Here is a 25,526-nt window from a genome sequence, read left to right on the forward strand (position 1 = left end):
TGCTTGACTGAGTGTGCCCTGGGTCCCTGCCATTCAGGCACCCAGGGCCTGTGTTCCTTCCCTAAAAAGAAAAGCTATGCTGAAACAAAATACCCAATTGGCACCTCTGGCCACCTGTCAGCCCCCAGTAAAATGGTACCCTAGGTACCCAGGGCATGGTGACCAGAGGAGACCCCTGAGGGCTGCAGCACTTATTGTGCCACACTCAGATGCCCTGTACCCTGGCACCCACACCCTGATTTTGCAGGCTGAGTGCCTAAGTACAGAACTAAAACAAGAGTGGACTGTGCCATGCCCACAGACCCCACTGCCCTGGCATACTTCAGTCACCCCTCTAGCTGGGTGGCCTATGCCAGAGGTGAGGGCACAAGGGCATGAGCCCTGTGCCCCTACAGTACCCAGGGCCACTCCTGGGCACTCTAAGTGCAGTGATGCCATTTAAGAGTATATGGTGCTGGGAGGTTGTCATTACGAACTCCACAGCACCATAATGGCTACACTGAAGACTGACAAGTTTGGTACCAAACTCCTCAGCACATTAAACCTGCACTGATGCCAGTGTGGGATTTAATGTAAAATGCACAAGAGGGCATCTTAGAGATGCCCTCCAAAACCCGAACCTACAATCCACGTCTGGGCTGAGTGGCTGCAGAGGCTGCCACACAGCAGACATGTTGCTGGACCTCTGGGTGGAGAGCCCCCCGCTCTCCTGGGCCTGCAACAATGCACATTCTGGGCGAGGTGATGTGTCTCCTCCCCCAGGATGGACAGGGGGAAGCTTCAAAGGCATACCGCCTCTGAGAACTTCTCCAGACCATTTGCTGTACCCAGCAACTGGCCGCCCACCCGTTCTACCCCCACTCTGGCAGGAAGACTGGCGGGAAAAACTACGTCAGGAAGGAGGGTGTGCCAACCTTTGCCAACCCCACCCCTCAGGTGGAGGAGACGAGGTGAAGCACGACCCAGTGCTCCGGCCATCTTGTAGATGGGGAGCCCTGCCAAATCCCAGCTAGGCTCCTGCCCCCCTCCCACAAGAGAGAAGCAGGCTAGGGGGTGTCCTCACCCCAGGACAGGGACCCATTGGTCCCTGCCCTTGCCCTACCTGTAACGCCCCTAAATTTAGTATTTAGGGGCTCCCTGAACCTTCCTTCCTCAGATACCGATATCCAAAGAAGAAAGAAGATCAAGAAGAAGAAGACCCGCGTGCAGCTGCTAACAACAGGACAACAAAAACTGACTTGGACCCAGCCCTACCGGCCTGTTGTTCCTGGAACCTGCTCCTGCCTAATACCGGGGACCTCCGCGGACAGCAACCTTGGGACACCCAGAGGACCTGCCTGCCTTGACCCTCTCGAAGATTGGGACTCCCATCAGCAGAGGCTCTGTTGCAACATCCCACCTGGTGCTCACCAGGAAGCTCCAGACCAGCCCACTCTGCACCAGCCGAGCCCAGGCCGGGCCAACCTGAACCAAGACCACGAGGGCGTCCCCCCGGCGGCTGGGACCCGAAGTCCAGTGCCCAAAGACCCTCCTAGACGAACCAGCCGACGCTTGCAGACTCAGAACCAGGAGCCACCCCAACCGCGACCAGCCGAGGGTAAGCTTTTCCGACCCCCAAAGAAACCCCTGCACCCGGCGCCCCGCGGCCCCCTGTGCCTCCCTTTGGGGTACCTACCTGTGCTCCAAGATCCCAACTTACCTCTCGAAGTGCTGGTCGCCCCTGGAGAGTTACCGTCCCAGAGCCTGCAGCCTTTGTTCCTCTTTCAAGATCCTCATTGGATAACATTGAGCGCCCGATGGCTCAAAAGCACCCTGCACCCAGCTGCCCGAGGGCTGCTGGCTGTAACCCCTTGGCCCTATCCTACTTCCCCCCTTGCCCTGAGCAAGTGACCAGGAGCCCAGCTCCAAGAGCCGCGTGGCCTGCTAGCCAGCAGCCACCAACCGAAGGCCCCCTTTCCCTCATTGGATATCATTGGGCCTACCTACCTCTGCACCCGGCCGCCCCTGTGCCGCTGGGACTGAACTAACTGTACTCACCTGACCCTGGGGGACCCCTGAGTCTATGCCCAGAACCCTAACTTCACCAACCAAATACTCACCTGGAAACTGGTAATTCACTTCCCTGCCATTGGATAACATTGACCCATTTTGACTCGAAAATTTTCTAAGTGTGAAGTTTTGAAAACTGAAAATATTCCTATAAAATCAGCCAAGGTCTGAATTCGAAAATACTCACCTGTGATCAGGAGAGAAGCCAGTACTGTACCTTTCAGCCCAGTACTGAACCGCAAAAGTAATCCCTAGCGGGTTTACTAGTAACCTGTATTTTCTCCATGGGAACCCATTGTCTGCTTTTCTATGAAATTTGTTCTAAGTGCCTACTTTTGAAAACTGCAAATATTCTTTAAAAATCGTACGAAATACTGAAACGCAATTACCTACCTGTTTTGAGTTAAGCCCCCAGTGCTGGCCCTAGGAGACTAGTGCTGGGTTACAAAAGTAACACGATCATACTTTACCTGTAACCTGAATTTCCTCCCATTGGATAACATTGTCAGAATCACCTCGAAAAGTTTCTAAGTGTGAACTTTTAAAACAGCTTTATATTCAGGAAAATTCATCACAGTAACTAAAACGTTTTTGCTAATCTGGTTTCAGCTTAGACCCCCAGGCTGAATCTAAGATCTAGTCCGGGAACTACCAAAGTAATCCATAAAGTAATCAACAGTACTTTCCTATGAAAAACCCATTGAGCCCAATGCTAGAGTGTGTTTCAGAACTGTATTGCTGATTAGCTATCCTGTAATTATTGTGTGCACAAACTTATTGCTCCTCTGCAAAGTATTTACATGAGAGTACTCGTACCTTGAAAAGTATATTTTGATAACTGTTGGTTCTAAAAATAAAACAACTATATCTGTGGATATAAAAACAATTGGCCTGGAGTTCAGTCTTTGAGTGTGTGAAATCTTTTGCTGACTGAGTGTGTACAAGAAGTGCTTTACACTGTCCTCTGGTACTGCCTTACTGCTCGACCAAGCTACCACTTTGGAGAGTAAGGTCAGTTCTTACTTTAACCTCTGTTATACCTCTGGGGTTGGTGGACTCTATACACACTGTACTTCCTTCTAGTCCAGTATATATAGAGCCACTTTCTCACAGCAACCATGATTTTAATTTGATTGTTGATTTATAAAAGCGCACTATGTCCTAAGGCGTCAAGGCGCTTCCAACATAAAAGAAGCTATCCACAGGAGGAACACTTACGAAAGAGAACATAACAATGTTTTTAATTGTTACAGAAGTCCACGTGAGAGGTTAAATTGGCTATGTGAAATGGCAGTGTGTTCTATAATTTGGCAGATGCCATCAAAAAGGTTTGGCCACATCACATATTACCTTCTGAAACATCAGAAAATCACCTTACTCAAAGAAGATCTTGGCTGACTTTTAGGCAAATATCATTGGAGTGCTAACCTGAGAGGAAGCGGTCTCTGATAGTGATGTACCCGATGGATCATGCACAATGCTTTGAAAATCAAAAGCTTCCTCGCGTGTACCAAATGTAGAGAACGCATGACCTCCTTCACTGACTGGCATTTGGGAATATTCAATATCAAACGGGCAGCCATGTTTTGAATAACCTTGAGTTTATTGAGTGAGGCTTTACTGATATTCAAGTAGAGAGCATTGCAGTAGTCAAGGCGAGAGGTGATTAATGCAATGACTACAGTGGTTCTACCCTATAAAGGGATAAAAGTAAGAATCTGTTTCAAAATTGTAATAATAAAAAGGCTAGAGCTTGTGGACCTATTGACTTAAATATCAAAAGTGAGCTTGTTATTAAAAAATACTCCTAAGGTTTTCACAGAGGCAACAGGAGCAGGTAAGGGACCACAAGTCTATGGCCACCTCAGCTCAAACCACTCCGAATGCTGAGTCTTAAAAACCAGGATCTCAGTCTTCGCTGTATTCAGTTTCAGCCAATTCTCCTTCATCCAGATCCCAATGTTCACTATGAAAATCTTGAATTTCCCTGCCACTGATGTCATATCATTAGACACTGAGACAATGATCTCGGTGTCCGGCGTATGACAAAACCTGGAAGCCAAATTACCGCACTAAAGTTGCCAGCGGAGCTACATAGAGATTAAACAAAGTATGGTTAAGCGAAGACCCCTGCAGCACCTGCACCACCCCACAAAGGAGACATGGGGTGCTGCCATGAAGTCACCGCAGCTGAGAATTTGAGTTTGGTTAGTGAGAAGTGACCTTAGTAAAGCCAGCGCAGTGCCCCTCACCCCCACCTGGTGCAATCTTTGCACCAAGTGGGAGGAGGATACTGTATCAAATGCCGCTGACAGATCCAGCATGACCAGGATGGAAGTGCCACCTTGGGTCCACCTGACAAAGGATGTTGTGTGCCGTAGCTACTAAAGTCGATTTGCTGCTGCAACCTATACGGAAACAATTCTGTGAGGGAACTACCAGGTTCTGCGTGAACATGATCTGAGGCAAAATCCCATTAATATATTTTGCAAAAACGTTTGCCGGTGCGGGGAAAAGCGAAATTAGGTGAAAATGTATTAAAGGATCTGGCTCCCCAATAGGCTTCTTTTTAAGAGGAATGACAATAACCTCTGTCCAAATTTGTGGATTAACACCTGAACCAACTATCAGGTTATAGGCTTTTCCCAAAAAGTAGTAATAAAGTCAGGGACGAGTTGAAGTACTCTGGGGAAGGGCAAGGATCATTTGGGGAGCCTGATTTCAAATTCATAAGTGGGGCTTTAATTTGCATGCAAGATAAGGGAGGCAAGGTTGACATCGTAGCCACTGGTTCCTTGGCCATGGGGACCTCTGTGTCCTCTTCAAGAGAAACAGTGTCATTGTCTTCCTGAAAATCAGAAAGTATACTCAAAATGTTTTCTAAAAAAATAATCTGCCACCTTATTACAAAAGCTTTGCAAATTCTCTAAGAGTTGCCGAGCATGGGAGTGTATAGAACCCCTTCACAACTTTGAAACGTTCATTGGGGGTGTTGCTAGCAGCACGTAATTTCATAGTGAAATAATCAGATTTAGCATAAAAAATGGCACACATATATCACCATTAATTATTTTGTTTCATTTTTTATTTTGCACTGGGAGCAAGCCTCCACTGGCGTTCTTGCCTACGGCTCTGTCTAAGCTCTTTTTAAATCAGCTGAGAAGCATGGTGCAGATGCCTTGGCTCTCGTGGCCTCCTTGGATTTAAGTGGGGCCACTTGTTCAATTGCCGCAGGTACCCAAGTGTTAAAAGCCTCTGATGAGGAAGCCATAGTAGTGTTTTTTGCCACCAAATTTCTAACTAAGACCTCTTCCACATCTATATGGGGCAAAGGTCAGGCCTTGCTTGTTGCCTAGCAAGGTTTGCACTTGGACAATACAAGTCTATGAAATAAAGACTCAGAAGCGCAGCATAAAACGTGGGGTTGATTATCACAACACCTTGTGTAGGGATCCCATATGCAGCTGCAGTATGCACTATTAACTAAGATTGGTCACCTCTGTGTGGACCATGTCCTGTGATGGGATTGTAAAGAAAAACAAAGTAGATATGCATTCACTGAGGGATCTAATTAGCCCTATCAACACAGGCCAGTGACGGGAGTTCACAATTTCTGCTACTAAGTGGTGCAGTCCTGTGATTATGGACTTCACTATAATTATACTTGTAGCAATCTGTGATTGGATGGTCAGCTGTTACTGGGTAATAGCATGGATGGGGGTACTACAGTTTGTCACTTGTATCCTATGACCATGAGGACTATTGCATTCCAACTCAATATCAAAGTTACTTCTGTTGTACACTTCTTTCCAAGGGTGTCGTTTGTCAAGCTCTCTAGGCTCACTGCACAAAGTGGCAGTAGATATGGAACTCAGATGATGCCTGACACAGCAACAATGCAAAGTGGCCTAGGGTCAATGTTACTCTTGAAGGAGGGACTGTGAGGTACTGGTTAGAGTCTGAAACTCTTCAATTGTGGTTAAAACTGTTTTTTTACAGTCACCAGTCAATAGAGCACAAGTGTAAGACTGAATGCTACAATGTATCAAGTCGTCTATAATACGTCGGCCAATTTTTGTATTTGGCCATGTGGTCAAGAGGGGCTACCTCCTGGGAGCGTTTTCAGTCCAGGCTGCCATGACTGACAGAGATGCAAAAGCTCACCAAAAATATGGTAAAAAACTAAAACAAATCACTCAAACATGAACTGTGTTTCACATCCACAGACAAGGCAAATGCTACTTACCAGTATGCATCTGTTCTTGGCATGTAGGGCTGCTGACATTCATATCTTAGCTTAGATCGCCTCCTAGTGTTGGGTCCGGATGTATGCACCTTGTTGTCTTGGAAGAGTCTTCGAAGTATCACGAGATAGGTGACTCCTCCCCTGGACTACAGTGTGCATGGGCATCTTCTCCATCTTCAGATTGTTTTTCGCCATTGGAGTATAGAAGATGGAGTATAGAAAAGTAAGAGATGACCATGTAAATGTATGTAAATAAGATAACCATGCAGCTGTGACAGGTACCGGGGAGGAGGGTGGGCGATATGAATGTCAGCAGCCCTACATGCCAAGAACAGATGCATACTGGTAAGTAGCATTTGCCGTTCGAGGCATGTGGGCTGCTGAATTCATATCTTAGCATAGACTGTATAGCAGTTTCTCCTCTAGTGGTGGTCGCCTGTATCAGCTGCAGTGGTTTGAAAAAGACTTTTATGGACAGCCTGGCCCACAGCAGCTTGTTGCTTAGCTTGCACTTCAACACAGTAGTGTTTAGTGAAAGTGTGTAGGGGAAGACCATGTTGCTGCCCTACATATGTCTTCTAAGGGAACAATTCCTAGGAAAGCCATGAATGCCCCCATTTTACGCGTTGAGTGTGTTTTTTGGGGAACTGTTAAAGTGCGCTTTGCCTTTAGGTAGCATATTTGAATGCATTTAACTATCCATCTGGCTATTCCTGTCTTTGAAATGGGATTACCCTTATGTTGTGGTGAAAATGCGACGAATAGTTGCTTTGTCTTTCTGAATGATTTTGTTCTGTCAACGTAATATAACAGAGCTCTTTTAACGTCTAGTGTTTGCAGAGCTCTTTCAGCCACGGATTGCGGATTTTGAAAGAAAACTGGCAATTCTATGAACTGATGGATGTGGAAAGTGGATATAACTTTTGGCATAAATTTTGGGTTTGTATGAAGCACTACCTTATTGTGGTGTATTTGCATGAAAGGTTCCTGAATGGTTAGTGCCTGTAGCTCACTCGCTCGCCTGAGGGAGGTAATAGCAATTAAAAATGCCACCTTCCATGTTAAGAATTGTAGTTCACATGAATGAAGTGGTTCGAAGGGTGGTCCCATGAGTCTGGTAAGTACTATGTTTAAGTTCCAGACTGGAGAAGGTGGATGCTTTGGAGGGATAATTCTTTTAAGTCCCTCCATAAAAAGATTTGATAGGTGGGATTCTGAATAGGGAGGCGTGTTGTCTGTTTTGAAGATATGCTGCTATAGCAGCGAGATGTAGCCTTATAGATGAGTATGCTAGGTTACATTTTTGAAGATGTAGCAAGTAACAGATTACATTTTGGATGGAGGCATCCAATGGATTGATTTGGTTATTATTACATGCTCTGGTTGTGGGACACCTTGCTTATTTGATAATGTTCATACAATCTGGAGGCAAGTTTAGATATCCGAACTCTAAGACTTCAGGAGCCAGATCGCTAGGTTCATCTGATTGTGATCTGAGTGCCTGATTTTTCCATGGTTCTGCGTTAGCAGTTGTGGCGAGAGGCATAGTCTTTGGTGAGGAACTACTGAGAGTTCTAGTAGCGTTGTGTACAATGGCTGTCTTGCCCATGTAGGAGCAACCAGGATCATTGTGAGTGACTGTTGCCTTAGCTTGCGTGCCACTAATGGAATCATTGGGGTTGGTGGAAAAGCGTACGCAAATCTGCCTGACCAGTTCATCCATATCACATTGCCTTGTGACAACGGGTGTGGGAACCTGGCGGTGAAGGACGGGCATTTTGAGTTTTCGTTTGTGGCAAACAGATCTATGTCTGGATGTCCCCACTTTTGGAAGAATGGTTGGAGAACTTGAGGATGAATCTCCCATTCGTGTATTTGCTGACTGTGTCGACTTAGTAGGTCTGCTATCTGGTTGTCTATCCCAGGGAGGTGTTCTGCCAGGAGATAAATGTTCTGAGGAATTACCCACTTCCATATGCTCTGTGCGAGGTGAGATAGTTGCAGAGAGTGTGTGCCCCCCTGTTTTTGGATGTAGTACATGGCTGTCATGTTGTCCGTCCGGATTAAGACAGTCTTGTTGCGCAAGTATTTCTGAAAAGCTCTCATTGCTAGGAATACTGCTAGTAGCTCTAAGTGGTTTATATGTAGAGTCTTTTGTTTGGCTGTCCAGAGACCTCGGACTGTATATTGAAGGAGATGGGCTCCCCAACATGTCAGTGATGCGTCCGCTGTTAATACTACATGTGGAACCGGCTCTCGGAACAGTCGCCCCTTGGAAAGGTTTTGTGGGTTCCACCAATGCAGAGAGCGGTAAGTGCGACTGTCTACCAACACTAGTTTAGTTGTCCTTGAGCTTGGTTCCACTGGCGTGCTAGGCATTCTTGTAAAGGATGCATTTGAAGCCGAGTATGGGGGACGATGAATATGCAGGATGCCATCGTGTGATGGCATATGAGCTGCATGAACACTCGATCTGGCAGGGAGTGTTGTGGCTGAAATTTTTGAATGAGAGATTGTATGCTGGCTATCCTGGCAGGGTTTGGATATGCCTTTGCTACTGAGGTGTCTATTGTTGCTCCCAGATATTTCTGTATGTGGGAGGGTTGCAGATGTGATTTTGGGTAATTTATTGAAAATCCTAGATTGTGCAGTAGCTGGATTGTCTGAGAGGTATGGCTGGCACACTGTACGTACGAGTTGGCTTTTATGAGCCAATCGTCGAGGTAGGGGAACACATGGATGTGTTGCCTTCTGAGGTGTGCTGCCACTACTGCTAGGCATTTTGTAAACACCGTTGGTGCTGTGGATACCCCGAAGGGGATGACTTTGAATTGATAGTGCTGACCTTCTAATGTGAACCTGAGGTATTTCCTGTGAGCTGGATGTATGGGTATGTGAAAGTATGCATCCTTGAGGTCTAATGTTGCGAGGAAGTCGTTTTGCTGGAGTAGTGGGAGTACCTGTTGTAGAGTGATCATATGAAAATGATCTGAGTGAATATATTGGTTCAGAGGTCTGAGGTCTAATATTGGTCTGAGGGAGACGTCTTTTTGGGGAATAAGGAAGTATAGAGAGTATACCCCTGTCCCTTGATGTTGTAATGGAACTGGCTCTATGGCACCTTTTTCTAGCATGGATTTCACCTCCTGTTGTAACAGCGTGATGTGTTCTTTGGACATTGGATGGTGCTTGGGTGGTATGTTGGGTGCAGTAGAAGTGAGTTCCAGGCAGTAACCATACTGGATAATTTGTCTCACCCATCTGTCTGAAGTAATGGCATTCCAGTCTGGTAGGAATTGTGTTAATCTTCCTTCGACTGGTTTTCAGTGGTCTGGAGGGAGTGTGAGAAAGTCACTGTTTGGTGGCGGTGGAGGCTCGGGTGTTATTATTACCACGTCCTCTGCCCTTGTTATTGTTTCCTCTATAACCTCCTCTATTGGAGCCTCTATTAAAGGTGCCTTGTGTAGTGCTTTTGAAAGATGAAGATGTTTGTGATGTGTTGCCTCTGCCTGAGCCTCGAAAGGATGAGCGACGAAAAGAGCTTCTGGACTGTTGAAATTGAAGTGCACCCATGGACTTAGCAGTGTCAGTATCTTTTTTCATCTTTTCTAAGATGGTATCCACCGCAGGGCCAAATAAGAAATCTTGGTTAATGGGTTAATTGAGTATGGTAGATTGCACTTCATTTTTAAAACCTGAAATGCGAAGCCAGGCATGCCGGCGTAGCAGTACACTAGTGTTGACAGACCTAGCAGCTGTATCAGCTACATCAAGGGACCATTTTATGGATGCGTTAGTGATGAATTTCCCTTCTTGTATTAGGTCGTTTGCTTTTGCCTCATAGGGTTCTGGTAGGTGTTGTAATAATCCCTCCAGTTGGTCATAATGTGCTCTGTCATAGCGTGCTAGGAGAGCTTGTGTATTGGCAATCCTCCAGGTATTTGCTGCCTGAGAGGCCACTCTTTTCCCTAATGCTTCTAAAATTTTTGACTACTTGTCAGGAGGGGGGGCATCACCCTTTGTTTGACAGTTTGCTCTTTTCCTAGCGTTAGACACAACTAGGGAGTCTAGTGGTGGCTGAAACCTGATATAAGAGGGGTCTGTAGGGGCCGGTTTATATATTTTTTCAATCCTTGGATTGAGGACACGGGCCCTGGCTGGGTCTTTAAAGATGTCTGGTGTGTGCTTTAGTACCCCTTTTAGCATAGGGAGTACACTTACACTCTTCTCTGATGTTGGGAAGGTGTTAAATAGGAAATCCTCTTCTACAGGGTCAGTGTGCATGTGTACACCAGGATACTGAGCTGCTCTGTCCCCTAGTTGGTTAAAAGCGATAGTGTCGTCAGTAGGAGACGGCTTTGTGGGGTATGTAGTAGGATCGGGTATGGGTTGTGTATAATCTGTGTCATCAGGATCATTATGGTCACCCCATGTGTCATCTGGGTTCCCCGGATCGTCAGGTGGTATAAAGTCATCCTGAGGATCTTCCCCCATGTCTTCTTCCTGTTCATAATCTACAAGTGAAGGAGAATATGGAACATAAGGCATGTTGGGAGTGAAAGGAGGAGGTGTGTAAGGTCCTGAAGGGGATGTGCCAAAGTCCTTTTTTTAGGAGGAACAGGAGAAGGGGCTTCAGTGTCCAGTCTTATTTGGTTTTTATTGTAGACTATATGTCCTGTATCAGGGTCTATACATAGTCTTTGTTGTGGATCTGGGTGAAAGAGTTCTTCCTCCTCTGTCCGTGGCTGTGGTGCCGAAGATTTTGCCTTTTTCGGCTGGATGGATTTTTTCGGGTCGAGTGTCTCTTTAGGCTGGACGTCTTTATGATGTGAAGCCTTCTTTGGCTCGACTCCTTTTTTCGGTTCGACTGCCTTTTTCGGGTCGACGACCTGTCTTCGGCTCGACAACCTTTTTCGGTTCGACAGCCCTTTTCGGGTCGACGACCTGTCTCGGCTCGACAACCTTTTTCGGCTTGACGGCTTTCTTTGGCTCGATGGCTTTTTTAGGCTCGCGACCTTCGTCGGCTCGACGGCCTTCTTCGGCTCGGTGACCTTCTTCAGTTCGACGGCCTTCTTTGGTTCAGCGACCTTTTTCGGTTCGGCGACCTTTTTCGGTTCGACAGCTTTTTTCGCCTCGATGACCATCTACGGCTCGACGGGCTTTTTCGGCTCGACGGCTTTCTTTGGCTCGAAGGCCTTCTTTGGCTCGACGGCCTTCTTCGGCTCGACGGCCTTCTTCGGCTCGACGACAGTGTTCAGATCGACGAGCTTACTGGGGTCGATGACCTTTTTGGGTTGACTGGCTTTGCTAGGTCCCAGGGTACCGGAAGGCTTGGGTGTGGTCTTCGTAGCCGAGCCGGAAGGCGGGGCTTCTGAAGCGGTGTTTTCCATCGCGGCTAAGGCTTTTAGGCGATGCTTTGACCGGAGCCTTGAGTGGAGGTGGAGGCGGGGTAGGGGCTTTGGTACTAACGGTTTGCCCCGGTGTGATCTGGTCATTGGAGTCCGACTGGTCCTCCGCGGTGACTATTTCGAGATCTTCAGAGCCCTCTGCCTCTGGGAGTTCATGTTCGTCGTCGAAAATGTTTTCCGGTTCTGGTGCCTGACGCTGCATTTCTACTCGAGCAGCTCTTCGGTTCCGGATAGTCTTTTTGGACCGGAACAGAGCACAAGCTGGACAGTGTTCTTCGTTGTGCTCCGGAGATAGGCACCTATTGCATAATCTATGTTTGTCGCTGAGTGGAAATTTTCCTCCGCACTCTGGGCATTTTTTAAACAGGGTCCTTCCCATCAGCGGGAGGTCCATGTGGCGTCGAAAAGGCCCAACGGCCCGCGTCGACGACCAGAGAGAAATGGAAGTTTTGTCGAGTCGAGGGATACCGAGCGGAAACAATACCGTTGAATGTAGAAGGTTTTAGCGTTAGAAAGTTGGAAAACTTCGATCCCAAAGTTGGAGCTGTCTAAGTGCATCCGAACCCAATGGCGGAAAAAAACAATCTGAAGATGGAGAAGATGCCCATGCGCACTGTAGTCCAGGGGAGGAGTCACCTATCTCGTGATACTTCGAAGACTCTTCCAAGACAACAAGGTGCAAACATCCAGACCCAACACTAGGCGGCGATCTATGCTAAGATATGAATTTAGCAGCCCACATACCTCGAACATGTAGGTTTCATGGTGCTAAAGGGCTGGTTCTAAAGTTCAGAGAAAAACCCAGTAGCCAGTAACAAGCTTCCCCATAGCAAGGAATGGCAAAAGGTACTGTACTCTCAAAGTGATACAGCCTTACCACACTAGTACTCCTATAACACCACTTGTAGTTCATCCACCAATTTACAAAACACATGTATTAGATTGGATCAACTGGGTTGGAAGGTCTTCGTGGCAGATAGGTATCTCAGTTCACTGACAAAGATTCAGTAGACTGGGCCTTGAGGTAATCCTCATGGCCGGGGCCAAGCTTCTTTCCTCAAGTGGGCAGTATAGCTGCCTTTCCTTTCAGAGCACATCAGAGAAGGAGGGCTTCCTCTAAAGTGCTCAGGCATTTCTCAGGCTTCGGGCAGACACCAACTTCCAGAGTCCTTTTTTGTTTCAACATCCTTCTGTACTGGTGAAAGTGCTTCCTCAGAAGAATGCAAGAAATTGGTCTTGAGCTATTAGTTATCTTGTTCAAGGGTCACTAGCAGGAAGTGAGGACACATCAAGGATTGGCCATGTTCAAAATCTATAGATCAGATCAACCAAAGCAGGGCACACCTTCCCAGACTTGTTCCATGAAAGAGGAATGTAGAACAGGCACCAATAGGTCCCAAGAATGTATAATCCTTGATGGTTAGCGTGATGTTCCCAAATAAGGTCTACAATTTCTTGGCTGATCCAAAGCAAGACAGAAGCAGGGGTCAGGAGGATTCAAATTGATCACCAACTGGCGACAGATTTTAAATAGGGGTAGCTTGTAACTGAAGGTCCGTGGCTTGACGTGTCAATAGCAGAGATACAATTTTGATCAAGATTTTGTTCTCAACCACAACGCAGACCTCACTGGTTGAGAGTGGATTTCATAAAACCTCCCTGATTATCTCACACTCTACATCTTGAAGTGTGCAGTTTTGTTATCCGTGAACTCACTGCCCCTGTTTCAAAGTGCATAGTTTAGTTATTGGTGTCCTAACTCTTTCAATTTATAAAGAGCGAGGTTTAGTGATTGCCAAGCTCACTAGCCCCATTACAAGAGTGCATGGGTGGCTAAGTAGTGAGCTCATTATCCTCACTTTCAGAGCACAGATAGCTATCAGTGAGCTCATTATCACGGTTACAAGAACGTGGGGTTTGGTGTTCTGTGAGCTCATTACTCCCATTTCAAGAGCGTGCAGTTTGGTGAATGGCGAGCTCATTATCCCAGTTACAAGAGGACGCATTTTAGTGATCTTATATTTCTCGTTTCAAGAATGTGCAGTTTGCTGATCATTCAGCTCATTATCCCTGTTTCAAGAGGCCGTGGTTTGGTGACTAGTGAGCTCATAATCCCCGGTTAAAGAATATGCGGTTTGGCGAGCTCATTAAGCCCTGTTTTTGAGAGCACAGGTTAACATCTCTAAAATATGTTGCTTTAATCATTTCTTACCGTCTTTTTTTCCCAGTAACTCCACGTCTTCTTCAGCTTTGCCCCCTGAATCATAAGAAAAAAAGCAACACAAGAGGCAATTAGATAAAACCTAGTCATGGTCCTGCTTTCATTAGTCACACGTTATACTGCGCATGATCAAGAATTCTGTCTAGCACATGATTGAAGTTGCAATTTGCAATCACAAAAAAGTAAAGCCGTGCACAAAAATATTTGAAGAACTTTCAATTTATTCTTGATTTACTCAGTTTGGTTTGTGCTAGGTACGATTCTTTTTTGTGGAATCTTTTTCTTCAATGTTGCTCTAGTTCTGTTTAAGTATTTTTGCAGGAGACTGCATCCGTGTTTCATTCAAGTGCTAACTTTACATTCCTAATATCTTCTTGGCTTTAGCTTTCAGAATGCAAAGGTACACACGTTCTCAATTTGTCAAGCTGTAGTAGGAGAACTGTTTTGCAGTTTTAAAATTGAACTAAAACCCATGTTCTTTTATCAAGGAAGGACATCGTGGAAGGTCAAAGAGGTCTCCTTGCAAACGGTTTCATGAATAGTTACAAATTAGATTCTAATTCTTGTAATTCAGTAATGTTCGTTGTCAAATGATAATTGCTAATATAATGATCAAATAATTTTAAGAAAAACTGGGACTGACGGGAATAAAAAGATTATCATGCACAAGTATAAAGAAGATTCGAATTACCTCTCTAAATTAAAAGACAATATTAAAATCTCTGTTTACACAATAATTATTTAACACATCAATAAAAACAAGGTCAGGTATGAAATAGCATGGTCATATGATGCATCTCTGATTCACTGTACGTTGTAGTATGAGGAGTGTGGATGCTACAAGAACATTATGATTGGGTGGTCCAAACTTGAATGTTTGATTGGTTCAGCATTCCTTCCATCATTTGTTACTGCAGCACAAGAACATGATGAAACGTGGAATGCTGGGATGTGTGTGCTGGGAGAATCCTGGCAGTGAATTACAGCTGAAGGGAGGAGCCAGCAGCTTGTGGCTGTCACCTAAGGGTCTAATAAGAAATAAAAAGCATACCTCCTACCTGTGAGACTCCAGACTTCCATGCAGACGCTGCCCTCCAACTTAAAATGTTTTGTTGACTAGTTATTAAAAGAACCCACGTGGAGATGTATCAGGTCTCAGGCACAAATTGGGAGCTGTTTCTGACATGGGGGAGGACTATATAGAGATGGAGATACGCCTTCGGACCATGAGTGTGGGGCCAGCACCGTCAACTCGAAAGACAGGAGGTGTCAACCTGACTGTTGAGCAGGAGACACCAGCGATGAGGGTGGACAAGGCAGAAACCTTCAGCCTGCTGGACATTTGGGCAGTGATCAAGAAATGTGTAAAAAGAAAGGATTGCTGTGATCCCAAAGAGCTCAAACATAGCAGATAGTAGAGAGCAGGACCTATTGAGAGTTATCTGCCTCACCTCAGTGTGGTCGTGAGTGAGAGCAGCAGGGTTTTACTCACTGGGTTAATGCATACACTGCACTTTGCATTGGAAGACCAAAATGTTCACTAAATAGTTCCACAGGATGGGAAGGCATTGCCTTAACTCCTCGGCCATTTGAAATGAGGAGCTCTAAGCTTCTTCCCTGAAGTGCTGTAAACTTCTGCAAGGGCCTCGTGCCAGGGGTGGTGGACAAGGCATTCAGGGTATGCGTGTGTTACGCCACAGGAGCACAAAAATACCTCTGGAGGATGGATTCAAGAACTGTGACCAGGGTCAGATTGGGACTAAAAATAGCTCAAAGTCACCAAAATAAAGTGGCCCCATTAGTAAATGAGACAGCTAAAAAAAGTTTGCAAAGTGGGGCCGTTTTGAAGTTGTAAAGACTCGTTGCATAAGATATGGAAGACCCCACAGACTTGGGTTTGCTGCAGGCAATGTTTGTGGTAATGCCAGGGAAATCAACAGTAATAACCAGCACACCAGACCATAAAACAATCCCGCAAACAGGCAAATAATGCCTCACTCACTGACTTGTCAGACCAACCCTTTGAGTTTGCCTGTTTGGCCTATAAGCCTGAATCCTAAATGTTGCACACTGCAAGAGTCGCAGAGGGACAGCGGTCTTAAACATGCACACATTATTCTAAAGGCGCATGTGTGATATGCGTTGCATCAAGGCACGTGTCCCTGTTTTGTAATTTTTGTTTATGCTGGGGGGGGGGGTGCTTAGGCATGAGCAGGAGTACAGTAAAACAGAAGGTCTGGATCTGATGACAAATGGACAACCTGGAAGGAATAAATGGGAAGGACTGTGAACAAGTGTATGGTGAGAATACATGGAACAGGACTGCCGCTATGTGTCACTGAAAGAGACTTTAGGGTGTTTTTCTGACTGTCTATGTCCCTTTAAAGCTCTGCTGTACAGTCGTGCGATTACTGAAGGAAAGTGGAAGGGTTTAATAGGAGCGGAAATAATGAATTGTGGAGCAAATATTTAAGTAATGTATATTTCTAAGAATGCTTGTGAGTGGAGTTTGTAAAACGTAAACGCTAATAGTGGCAAGGTATTACTTTATGCTTGTAGACTCACATGCATCTAGAGGTTGAGGGATCTAAGAGTGGGAAAATGGGGGTTACTTTTTGAAAAATGTAATATTATTGCTTGTGGTTTGGGAATGCATAATGTATTTGTTGGAAAATGAATGGAGGTTTACTCGGATGTACTGATGCAATTCAAGTTTTTGGATGAGGCGGCTTAGGAGTTCAAGCATTTGCAGATTGCTTCGGGTCCGGCTGTTGCAGGCAGGGGAACGAATGACAGTACCCTCCAGCATGAAAATGTGTCACATACCAGTAAGGTCAGCAACCTGAAGTTTAGTACCCTTTGGTGAATTGCTTTGGGATCCGTGCACTGGATGTGTATGTTGTGGTGTGCAAATGGAGGGAAGGTAAGTGCCATTTTGCACATGCAATCTTGCTTTTGCAAATATGTGGGAGATGAAGTACACCGTCTAATGTGTTTCTCATGTCATAAACATGGGGAAGGAGAGTACCCCGTCAAGTTGCATAATTCTAGTGTTGCCAAAATAGTAAAGGGTAGTACCTTGTGTGAGTATAAGGAAGTGCAGAATGCTGGTATCTGGTGCATGAAATGGAATATGATGGACTCTAATGCCCTGGTTCTGGTGCGCAAGTGGGTGGGGGAGTGCAGGATCCCTATTGCTGGTGTTGCAAACATGGGAAAGAACAGCACTAGAGGAGGCTTGTGGAAGAGTAGTACCCTCCACTGTGTGACTGGCAGTCACATGTTCTACTTAAAAGTGCTATGAGACCCCTCATTTGTGAAAATGAGAGGATTTGAGAGGTGCGTATCACAGGAGTCACAGTACATTGGTGTTTGTCTTCTTTATATGTTGGTGTGTGTGTGTGTGTATTACAGCTTGCGTAATCTGGGGTCAGTGTTCAGGGCTTCCGAGGGTGTAAGTGTATAGTGTTGTATGTGGGTGCTTCCTTGCCATTGTGCTGTAATGCCAGAAACCGGTCCCCGGAAGCTTGTTTCCTTTCCAGTAAAGAATTGGCTTGGTAGTTTGGTCTGCCCTGTTCCCATGATGCACTGGGCCAGGGACAGACTAATTTGCATGTAGCCAGGTTCTGAACTGGGATGGTGCAGTGAGCTAAAAAACGGTGATGGATCAAGCCCTGATCTGTTGACTGGGTAGGAGTGTTCTGATTAACTCAGATACTCTGTCCATCACCACCCCCTTTTTGAAATTATTTTGGCCACCATAAGTGTGGAAGGGTATGCTCAGATGTGAGTCCCTTGCTCACTGCACCATCAGGATTCAAGCAAGCCAGGCCGAAGACGGCTGTAATGCCAGAAACCGGTCCCCGGAAGCTTGTTTCCTTTCCAGTAAAGAATTGGCTTGGTAGTTTGGTCTGCCCTGTTCCCATGATGCACTGGGCCAGGGACAGACTAATTTGCATGTAGCCAGGTTCTGAACTGGGATGGTGCAGTGAGCTAAAAAACGGTGATGGATCAAGCCCTGATCTGTTGACTGGGTAGGAGTGTTCTGATTAACTCAGATACTCTGTCCATCACCACCCCCTTTTTGAAATTATTAGGGTCACTGAGTCAGCAGAACAGATGTATCACAGACAATCTTTATACATAATATGATCCTGTCTTGCATCCCAAATAACTGAATAAACATTAAACACAGCAGATTCTTAAACACAGAACACACTAAAAATTACACTTAACTGAGAATTCTCAAACTGTTCCCTGTAGGATGACCTATATCCTCACGTTATTTAAATGAATGCCCATTACTGAATAAGCAACATAATGTTTTGGGGTTGTGCCTCAGCCCCAGAATGTTCTAGGACCCCTGTTATTTGTACTATTCTTAAAATATATTTCTCTATTTTGCTGCTTGTAAATAAACAGCTGGAACTTGAGTTTATTGTGAGTAATCACTAGTGTCAAATAAAATGTAGACCCTGGGACAACACTGTTATAGGTCCCACAAAGGAAACTTCCTAGCAACTACTGGCTGCCCAGGACCAGAAAAAAAATGACATGGGCAAAGACCGAAGACTGAAGTGACCATAAGCAAGCTCAAAATAGTAAGTAATACTGTGGGATATTCATCATATTCAGGAATTAACAAATCAATGTGACATACCAAAATATTCACAGTTGGCTTTTCAATGTACTTGATAGACCTCTTTTCTATTCTTAGGCCTTCTTTCAAAGTTTGGAGTCTTCCCGTCCTTCCAGAAACTGTGTTACCAAAGATACCGGAAGTACAATACGTGCCAGCTTTCAACTGCCCCCCAGACTTTTTACCAGTTAAATGCTGGTGAGATTTCTGGATGGGAAGCATTTGAAAAATGAAGCAATACCACTAGAAGTGGGTGCGGAAACACAGAATCCAGCTGGAAAGTCACTTTTCTCAGGGTTACACTAAGGGAACTGTTTGGAATACCATGATAGTCTCGTAAATCCAGAATTACGAGTCTACCAGGGGGTATTCCTGATTTGATGCAATGGTGCCCCTGTTTTCTTATTCCAATGATGTATCCCATGTTTTCCATTTCTAAATCGCAGCACCTTGAGATTCTATTTTCAAGCCACTTCACAAGGACTGCGCTTTATACAAACGCTGAAATAAAGAGCAGTGGGTGTCCAAGGAGGTCCATGAGGTTGGATTCCAGGCCAGATTTCTACATAAGAAACATTTTTAAGCATACAATGATCTAAATTAAACTCCTCATTAAGGGCAGGGATTACCCTAAAATCTGGCTGATCCGGGCCTTTGGGGTCTACTGTCGTTTTCTCCAATAAAGAGATCTCAGAAATCCACTGAGGAAGAGCGCGAAAAATATTTACCTTCTGAATATTTGTGACGTTTCTTTAAAAGACCGCAATGAATCACAAATACAACAATAATCACAGAAAAGGCACAGGCAACGACGATGATGGAGAGCTCAGTTCTTCTCAGCGAGGACGTCTTCTTAAACCATGTTTCTGCAAACAAGATAAAGATTAAAAAAATTTAATGGCATAATTTCAACACGGGACAAGTGGCGACAGTGTAGCGGTTACATTGGGTGGCCAGAATAAACTCCAAAGAAATACCCCCATTTCACCACCACACTCAGACTTTACTGTGAAAGGTCCAAAACCCCACTACTTGCAGCCAAGGTGTAAGGAAATGGGCTTTTTGCAGGTTAACACCCACTTTTTTGCCGCCATGTTTGACTGATAGGTACTGGTACAATGGTTCTGAAATGCCCCAAGACCATCTAAACAGGACTCAGTGTGTGTGCTCTGACCCTTGAAATGGTGCATGTTGAATTGGCTTAAACCCAATTGGCATAGCCTAACTTAATTGTAAGACCCTAGTATATGGTACCAGGGGTACCCAAGGCCTGTAAGTTATAGAGTTCCCCAGGGACTAGAGTACTGGTTGTGCCGCCCGAGTGGAACAAGGTAAAACATGGCTCCCTGTCTGCCACTGCAGACTGGAAGGCCAGTTTAAAACTGCTAACTCGACTTTCCTATTTAAGGTAATGGCAAAGCCCAAACCTCTCTTTTTAATGTATGTAAGTCACCCCTATGGCAGGTCTAACGAGACAAAAGGCAGGGTGCTGTACATTAAAAAGTGGAACAGGTACTTTTATATGTTCCAGCAGTAAAAACCCTAAATTGTCGTTTTTACTGGGAAAGTCTAGTGGGCCCACTGGCAAGTACAGAGTTATAGGCTGGCACCCCTGCTAACCTTTGGATGGGACTACTAAGGTTGGTACTGTTCGGTATCAAAAGAATCAGTGCATTAAATCTGATTTAATGTTTAAATCAAATGTAACGTCACTGGTGAGTAAAGTGCAACTTTAGAGGTTGCCACTTTAGTTGCCCAAGGTTTCCAGTGCTTGTTTACTTATGTACATGGGGCTTGTCCTGCAGACAGTTTTCTATCCTCTTGGGGTGATGTGCTAAACTCTCAGGAAAAACACAATAGGGGCCTCAATGGGAGGTAGGTGTTCGCTCCATCCTGCAGGAAGCCACATGGGTGTTAGCCCAAAAAAGAGAGCTTGAAAGGAGAAGCCACCTTTGAAGGGAAAATGGGCGACACTTAGGAGAGGAGCACTCTATTGCTTAGGCAGACAGCTCTGGCACCCAGAACTCAGATCGCGATCCACTTGAAAGAAGGGGAGAGGAAGTGCCGTAACAGCTAGAGCGGCTGACTTTGAAGTTGGGGAAGCAGATTCAAATCCCGGCGGAGGCTCAACATCTTGTTATTCTGGGCAAATCACTTAATCTCCCAGTGCCTAAAACAATGAATGTGTCCATCTGTAATGCAACTGGTGCTCATGTGAAGTCCTTGGATACCTTTGGGTCGAGTTCATGCTATATAAAACCCCTCAAAAAAGGACCGAAGAAGGACTGCCCTGCTGCACCTCTGAAGACTACACCTACCGTGACCTGCTCAAAGGAGTTGTCTCCAGAGCCTAGTCAAGTCAAGAGACTTAAAAGGCCAGCCGACTGGCCTCCTGTTTGCAACACAGGGACACAACAGCTGAAGAAGCCTGCCGAAGGACATACAATCAAAAAAATAACAATGCCTTGGGATAGATAAATGTGCTAAACAGTAAGACGAAGAGAAATCTCATTTAAATCTTCCTGTAGATATGAATCTTCTCAATATCTACCATACCATACATATCCTATATACATAGTCAATGAACAAACTATATGCGTACAACTATTGTGCACAAAGATGGTGCAAAGCTTCGGAATTTAACGCATCTTGAGGTGTTGAGAAGGCCCCTAGAAGCTTCAACCAAGCTGCAAATTTCAGTGCGAAACAGGGGAGTCAACCATCGCATTGACTCAACCTGACTGCTAGATTCTTGGAAACCTCATTTACGGTTTGAACCGCTATCGTCAGAATACAAGAACACAACGTATGCGAATCCAATCTATAGGATAATTGTCGGAAGTGATCTATTGCAGATATTACCTCGGTATCGATTGATGCTTCGCGTTTTTTAAGATTTGACACATCGTCGTAACCGGGACGACAAGTGAATTATTCCACGTGTTTAGTGCTGTGGAACGTGGTACTATCCTTTAGGATCCGATGCACCTTACTAAATCCTTGTTTTGCTGCTAAACCATTGTGTACTGTATATTGAAAAAGAGGGAACGCTCATGCAAAGGGGACGACCCGTCTGGGAATAGTTATGTGCAGAAAATGATCACATGCATAGCGGACTGGGTGGAGTACTTCAGCGTAAGGCCCACCCTCCCGGGTGTCCAGTTGAATTTTTCAAGACCGGTTAAATTGAAAATTATGCACTCGACTGCCCTAGTCCTGATGAGGCCAACAAGTAGAGTGGCTGAACAACAAACAATTTGAGACACCATATAAAATCAAAATAAATATAAAACAGAATAAGTTGGGAGTACCTAAAATAAAGGGGTTTGAATTTACAAAACCTTTAGGTGGCTCTAAAAATGGTGATCTAGTAAGGAAGGGAATGCATAATGTTTAAAACTTGTGAGGTGCATCCCTATTGATAATAAGGGCCAAGAGAGCAAGAAAGTACAATTACACTTGTTTTTGTGTTGTATGTATAAATGTAAATATGTGTGTATAAATGTTGTGCTAATGTATTTGTGTATATTTAGTTTGAAAATATAAAAAAAGATGACTTTTTGCTTAAAACGTATGGAATAAAATACAGTACAAAAAGAATTGAATCATGAATAATTGTACGCATATAGTTTGTTAATTGACTATGGATATTGGAAATGTATGGTAGTTATTGAGAAGATTCATATCTACAGGAACAGTTAAATTAGGTTTCTCTTCGTTTTACTGTTTGGCACATTTATCTATCCCAAGGCATTGTTATTTTTTTGATTGTATGTCCTTACCCAGATACCTAAGGGTTAATTGGGTAGGAAGACCCCCCTCGACTGCGCCGCATCCACAGCATCTTCAGCATCCTTCTTCCCTTCTATCAGGACCACTTCACAGATAAAGTGCCTGGAACTGCTGAAGCGCTGCTTTCTCTGTGAAGGTAACTCTTATTGAGGACCTTGTTGGTCTCCCTGATTAGCTCCTTGCCAGAGTTAGTCACCCCAAGTACTCCTAACCGAACCCATTGGCACTTACCTATGTTTTCTTTGAAAAAGTTCTGTGTTCAATTTGTTGACTTTGCCAAGGCTTGTTCATGGTTGAATGAAATTGCTTTCATATATTATTGTTTGTAAAATCTATATCTCTGGAATCCTCCAGTTGAGCATTTTCATTCTAGTGTCTAAAGTCTCGCAAAAATACAGTCTATTTTTACAAATTTGTGTCAGATTTCTTGAGTGTTGTGTTGATTTCTTCTTCGATTATTTTGGTGCTGTTTAAATGCTTTACACTTGTTCCTCTGTGTAAGCCTTGATGCTCAGTTCAACAGCTGCCTAGGGTTGAACTGAGGGTTTGACAGACAAAACCTGAGGGTCCTAAAGGGGTAGGTAAGTGTATTACGCGACGAGGTTGCACTACCACACAACATAATGCATGGTGAGGGCGGAGTTGTAGTTACCTTAGGTCACAAGTTATAGTTACTTGAGCTACCTTTAACTAGACCTTCTGAAATTCTATGGTGTTGTGTCTGTAAACTCTTAACCCAACTATAAATTCCCTGAAACCTTTGATTTTTTTTCATTAAATTTCTAAAGTTTTTAAAATTTAATTTCTTAACTACAAAGCCCCTGTAACCTTTGATTTCTGCAGTGAATTTCTATGGCCGAAATCCCCCCTCAGCCCCAACACAAACATGTAGTAAGTGCCCTGGGTGGGCTCCAGGGAACTCACCATGCACTGGACGGGCCCCGGGGGATGGAGTCTACAAGGCCAATATTGGCCCGGGAGGTGGGGGCTTCATGCCCCCTTTATAAACTCAGCCTCAAAGGCTCCATCTCTTGGGACCTAGCCTTATTATAAAGGTGGAAAGGGGACATGCAGAACCTCTCTTCAGCCCAACATTGGCCCTGGTGACCCCAGGGCCTGCCCATTATATGGTAGGTGCCCTGGAGCCCACCCAGGGCATCCACTGCATACTAAATAAGCTTTGGCATAGCCAATAGGTCTCGACTTTGGGGCCTTATAAGTGTTTAGACAGAGCTATTGGCTTTGTAACATTTTTAATATGTAAAACATAGGATATGGAATCAGCACCCATCAAAAAGTGTCTTCAGCAGTCTATAATGTCTTTCAGTCAATTAACAAAATTAATTCCATAATAAACCGGTCCGGACTTGAATGAAGTTCACTTTCAATTCTTTATTGTGGTATTCCAAAGCAGATTAAAAGATCCAATTTTACAAAAGATTTTTTTTCTTTTTTAGCCAACGCGTTTCATCTCAAGAATGAGACTTCTTCAGGGCTCATAAAGCTGTCTTTATAAAACTAATGTAAAACAAGAGGGTTCCTTGATTCAAGCAGATATTTAGGTAATCTGTCAATTCCAATCTGTGTCTTGAAATGACGGGAAAGGCATGGTGGCCAGAATCAATAAACTGGATATTTTAATCTGCTTTGGAATACCACAATAAAGAATTGAAAGCGAACTTCATTCAAGTCCGGACCTGTTTATTATGGAATTCATTTTGTTAATTGACTGAAAGACATTATAGACTGCTGAAGACACTTTTTGATGGGTGCGGATTCCATATCCTGTGTTTTGCATTTTGGGCTTTGCCCTTGAAGGGACAGACAGGGTTGTGTTTCTTGAGCACCATCGCCATACTTTGAGTCACAGATGATAACAGGTGCAGGTTTCTTTGCCTCAACCCTTGTGCGTTTAAGTGTATTTCATTTTTAATATGTGTTGTAGAGCATTGTGAATGTTGTGCAGCATGTTTAAAAGTCATAAGTTATAATAAAAAAGTGTTTAACCATTTGTCACCTTATATATAACCTAGAAAACAATATATACAACTGAAGTACCTGATTAAAAACCAGAATTAACACCAAAAATGTGTTCTAGTTTTTTTGGTTTTTGTCTTTCATTTATGTGTTAAAAACAAAAACAAAAAATGCATTGTTATTTGCAATGTCAATAACTCAAAGTCGCGGAAATGCAAGACCTAGTTCATTGTAAATGCTTCTTCTTTAAGTGAACTGGCAAGCGACTACGCCTGAAATGTCTCAGGCAAGACCTAAAAGGTACTACAGTCAGGATGCTAAGGATTTGACTTGGTTTAACATGTCGAGTGGTTGCAAAGCAGTGTTAAACAAAGGGCTTAGGCTAGAAGCTCAAGCCAGTAGCAATGATATCTGTGAGAAGCTGGCAGCAGAGGAGCTTGCAGGTGTAGTGATGAGACCCGGATGAATAGTCTGGGGCCATTCCTGAGTGACAAAAATATTCACTGAGTAGATTTTAGGTGGGAAGGGTAATATCACGGTACATCCTGGGAGTGGACACAGGTTGTTGTGTGGAATGCACAACTCACAGAGGAAGAGTATCACTGGTTGTGACGATCATGTAAGCCAGTAAATGCAAACTCAAAACAATCCTAGGTAGCAGTAAGGTATCATGTTAATAATGCTCGTGCTACACCATTATGTAAATTATAACAACTTATGGGAGCAAGCAGGGTCTACGGTAAATCAATTCAGAGGTATCACACATACGGATAAATGGTAAAAGTAATAGGGAGCAGCATGTACAGAGTAACACAGAGGCAGCGACTAAACACACTCAAAGCAATGCATAAGTAGCAGCCCAAAACAAAATAGAACCGCTTGGAGCAGCATAAAGAGATTACAAATAAAGAGTTCAAATGCGGCACCTGATCAAAGTAGAACATTTCCCAGGTGGCAACGAAGTGCTGTTTAAAGACATGACACCCATGGTTCTTGAGGGGGCTCAGGGCAGCTGTAGGACGGACGGGGGGTTAAACGGGCTGTAGATGAGCCCTGTAAGGGGGGGCGACAACGGAGCACAGAAGTTAAGGGAGGGCTTGGATTGCAGGGGAGACCAGCAGAGGGGCTCAGGTAACAGCTGAGGCTGGAAGGGGGGTCAATAGACCACAGTACCAGCAGGGGGATTGGGACGAC

The 25,526-nt window shown here is 44.6% G+C and overlaps 1 protein-coding gene across 4 annotated transcripts in view; it reads right to left on the reverse strand.

The window, feature by feature from the left end:
• LOC144768675 (butyrophilin subfamily 2 member A1-like) overlaps positions 1-25,526 on the reverse strand; it is a 440,529-nt gene that overhangs the window by 240,537 nt on the left and 174,466 nt on the right. For all 4 annotated transcript variants that reach the window (XM_078652502.1, XM_078652499.1, XM_078652500.1 and 1 more), the window contains exons 5-6: positions 19,292-19,429; positions 13,916-13,960 (exon numbers count right to left, since the gene is read on the reverse strand). In XM_078652502.1, coding sequence (XP_078508628.1) covers positions 13,916-13,960; positions 19,292-19,429 — 183 coding nt within the window. The remainder of the gene's footprint in view (positions 1-13,915; positions 13,961-19,291; positions 19,430-25,526) is intronic.

The sequence above is a fragment of the Lissotriton helveticus genome, chromosome 7 (assembly GCF_964261635.1).
Source record: "Lissotriton helveticus chromosome 7, aLisHel1.1, whole genome shotgun sequence".
Taxonomy (NCBI): domain Eukaryota; kingdom Metazoa; phylum Chordata; class Amphibia; order Caudata; family Salamandridae; genus Lissotriton; species Lissotriton helveticus.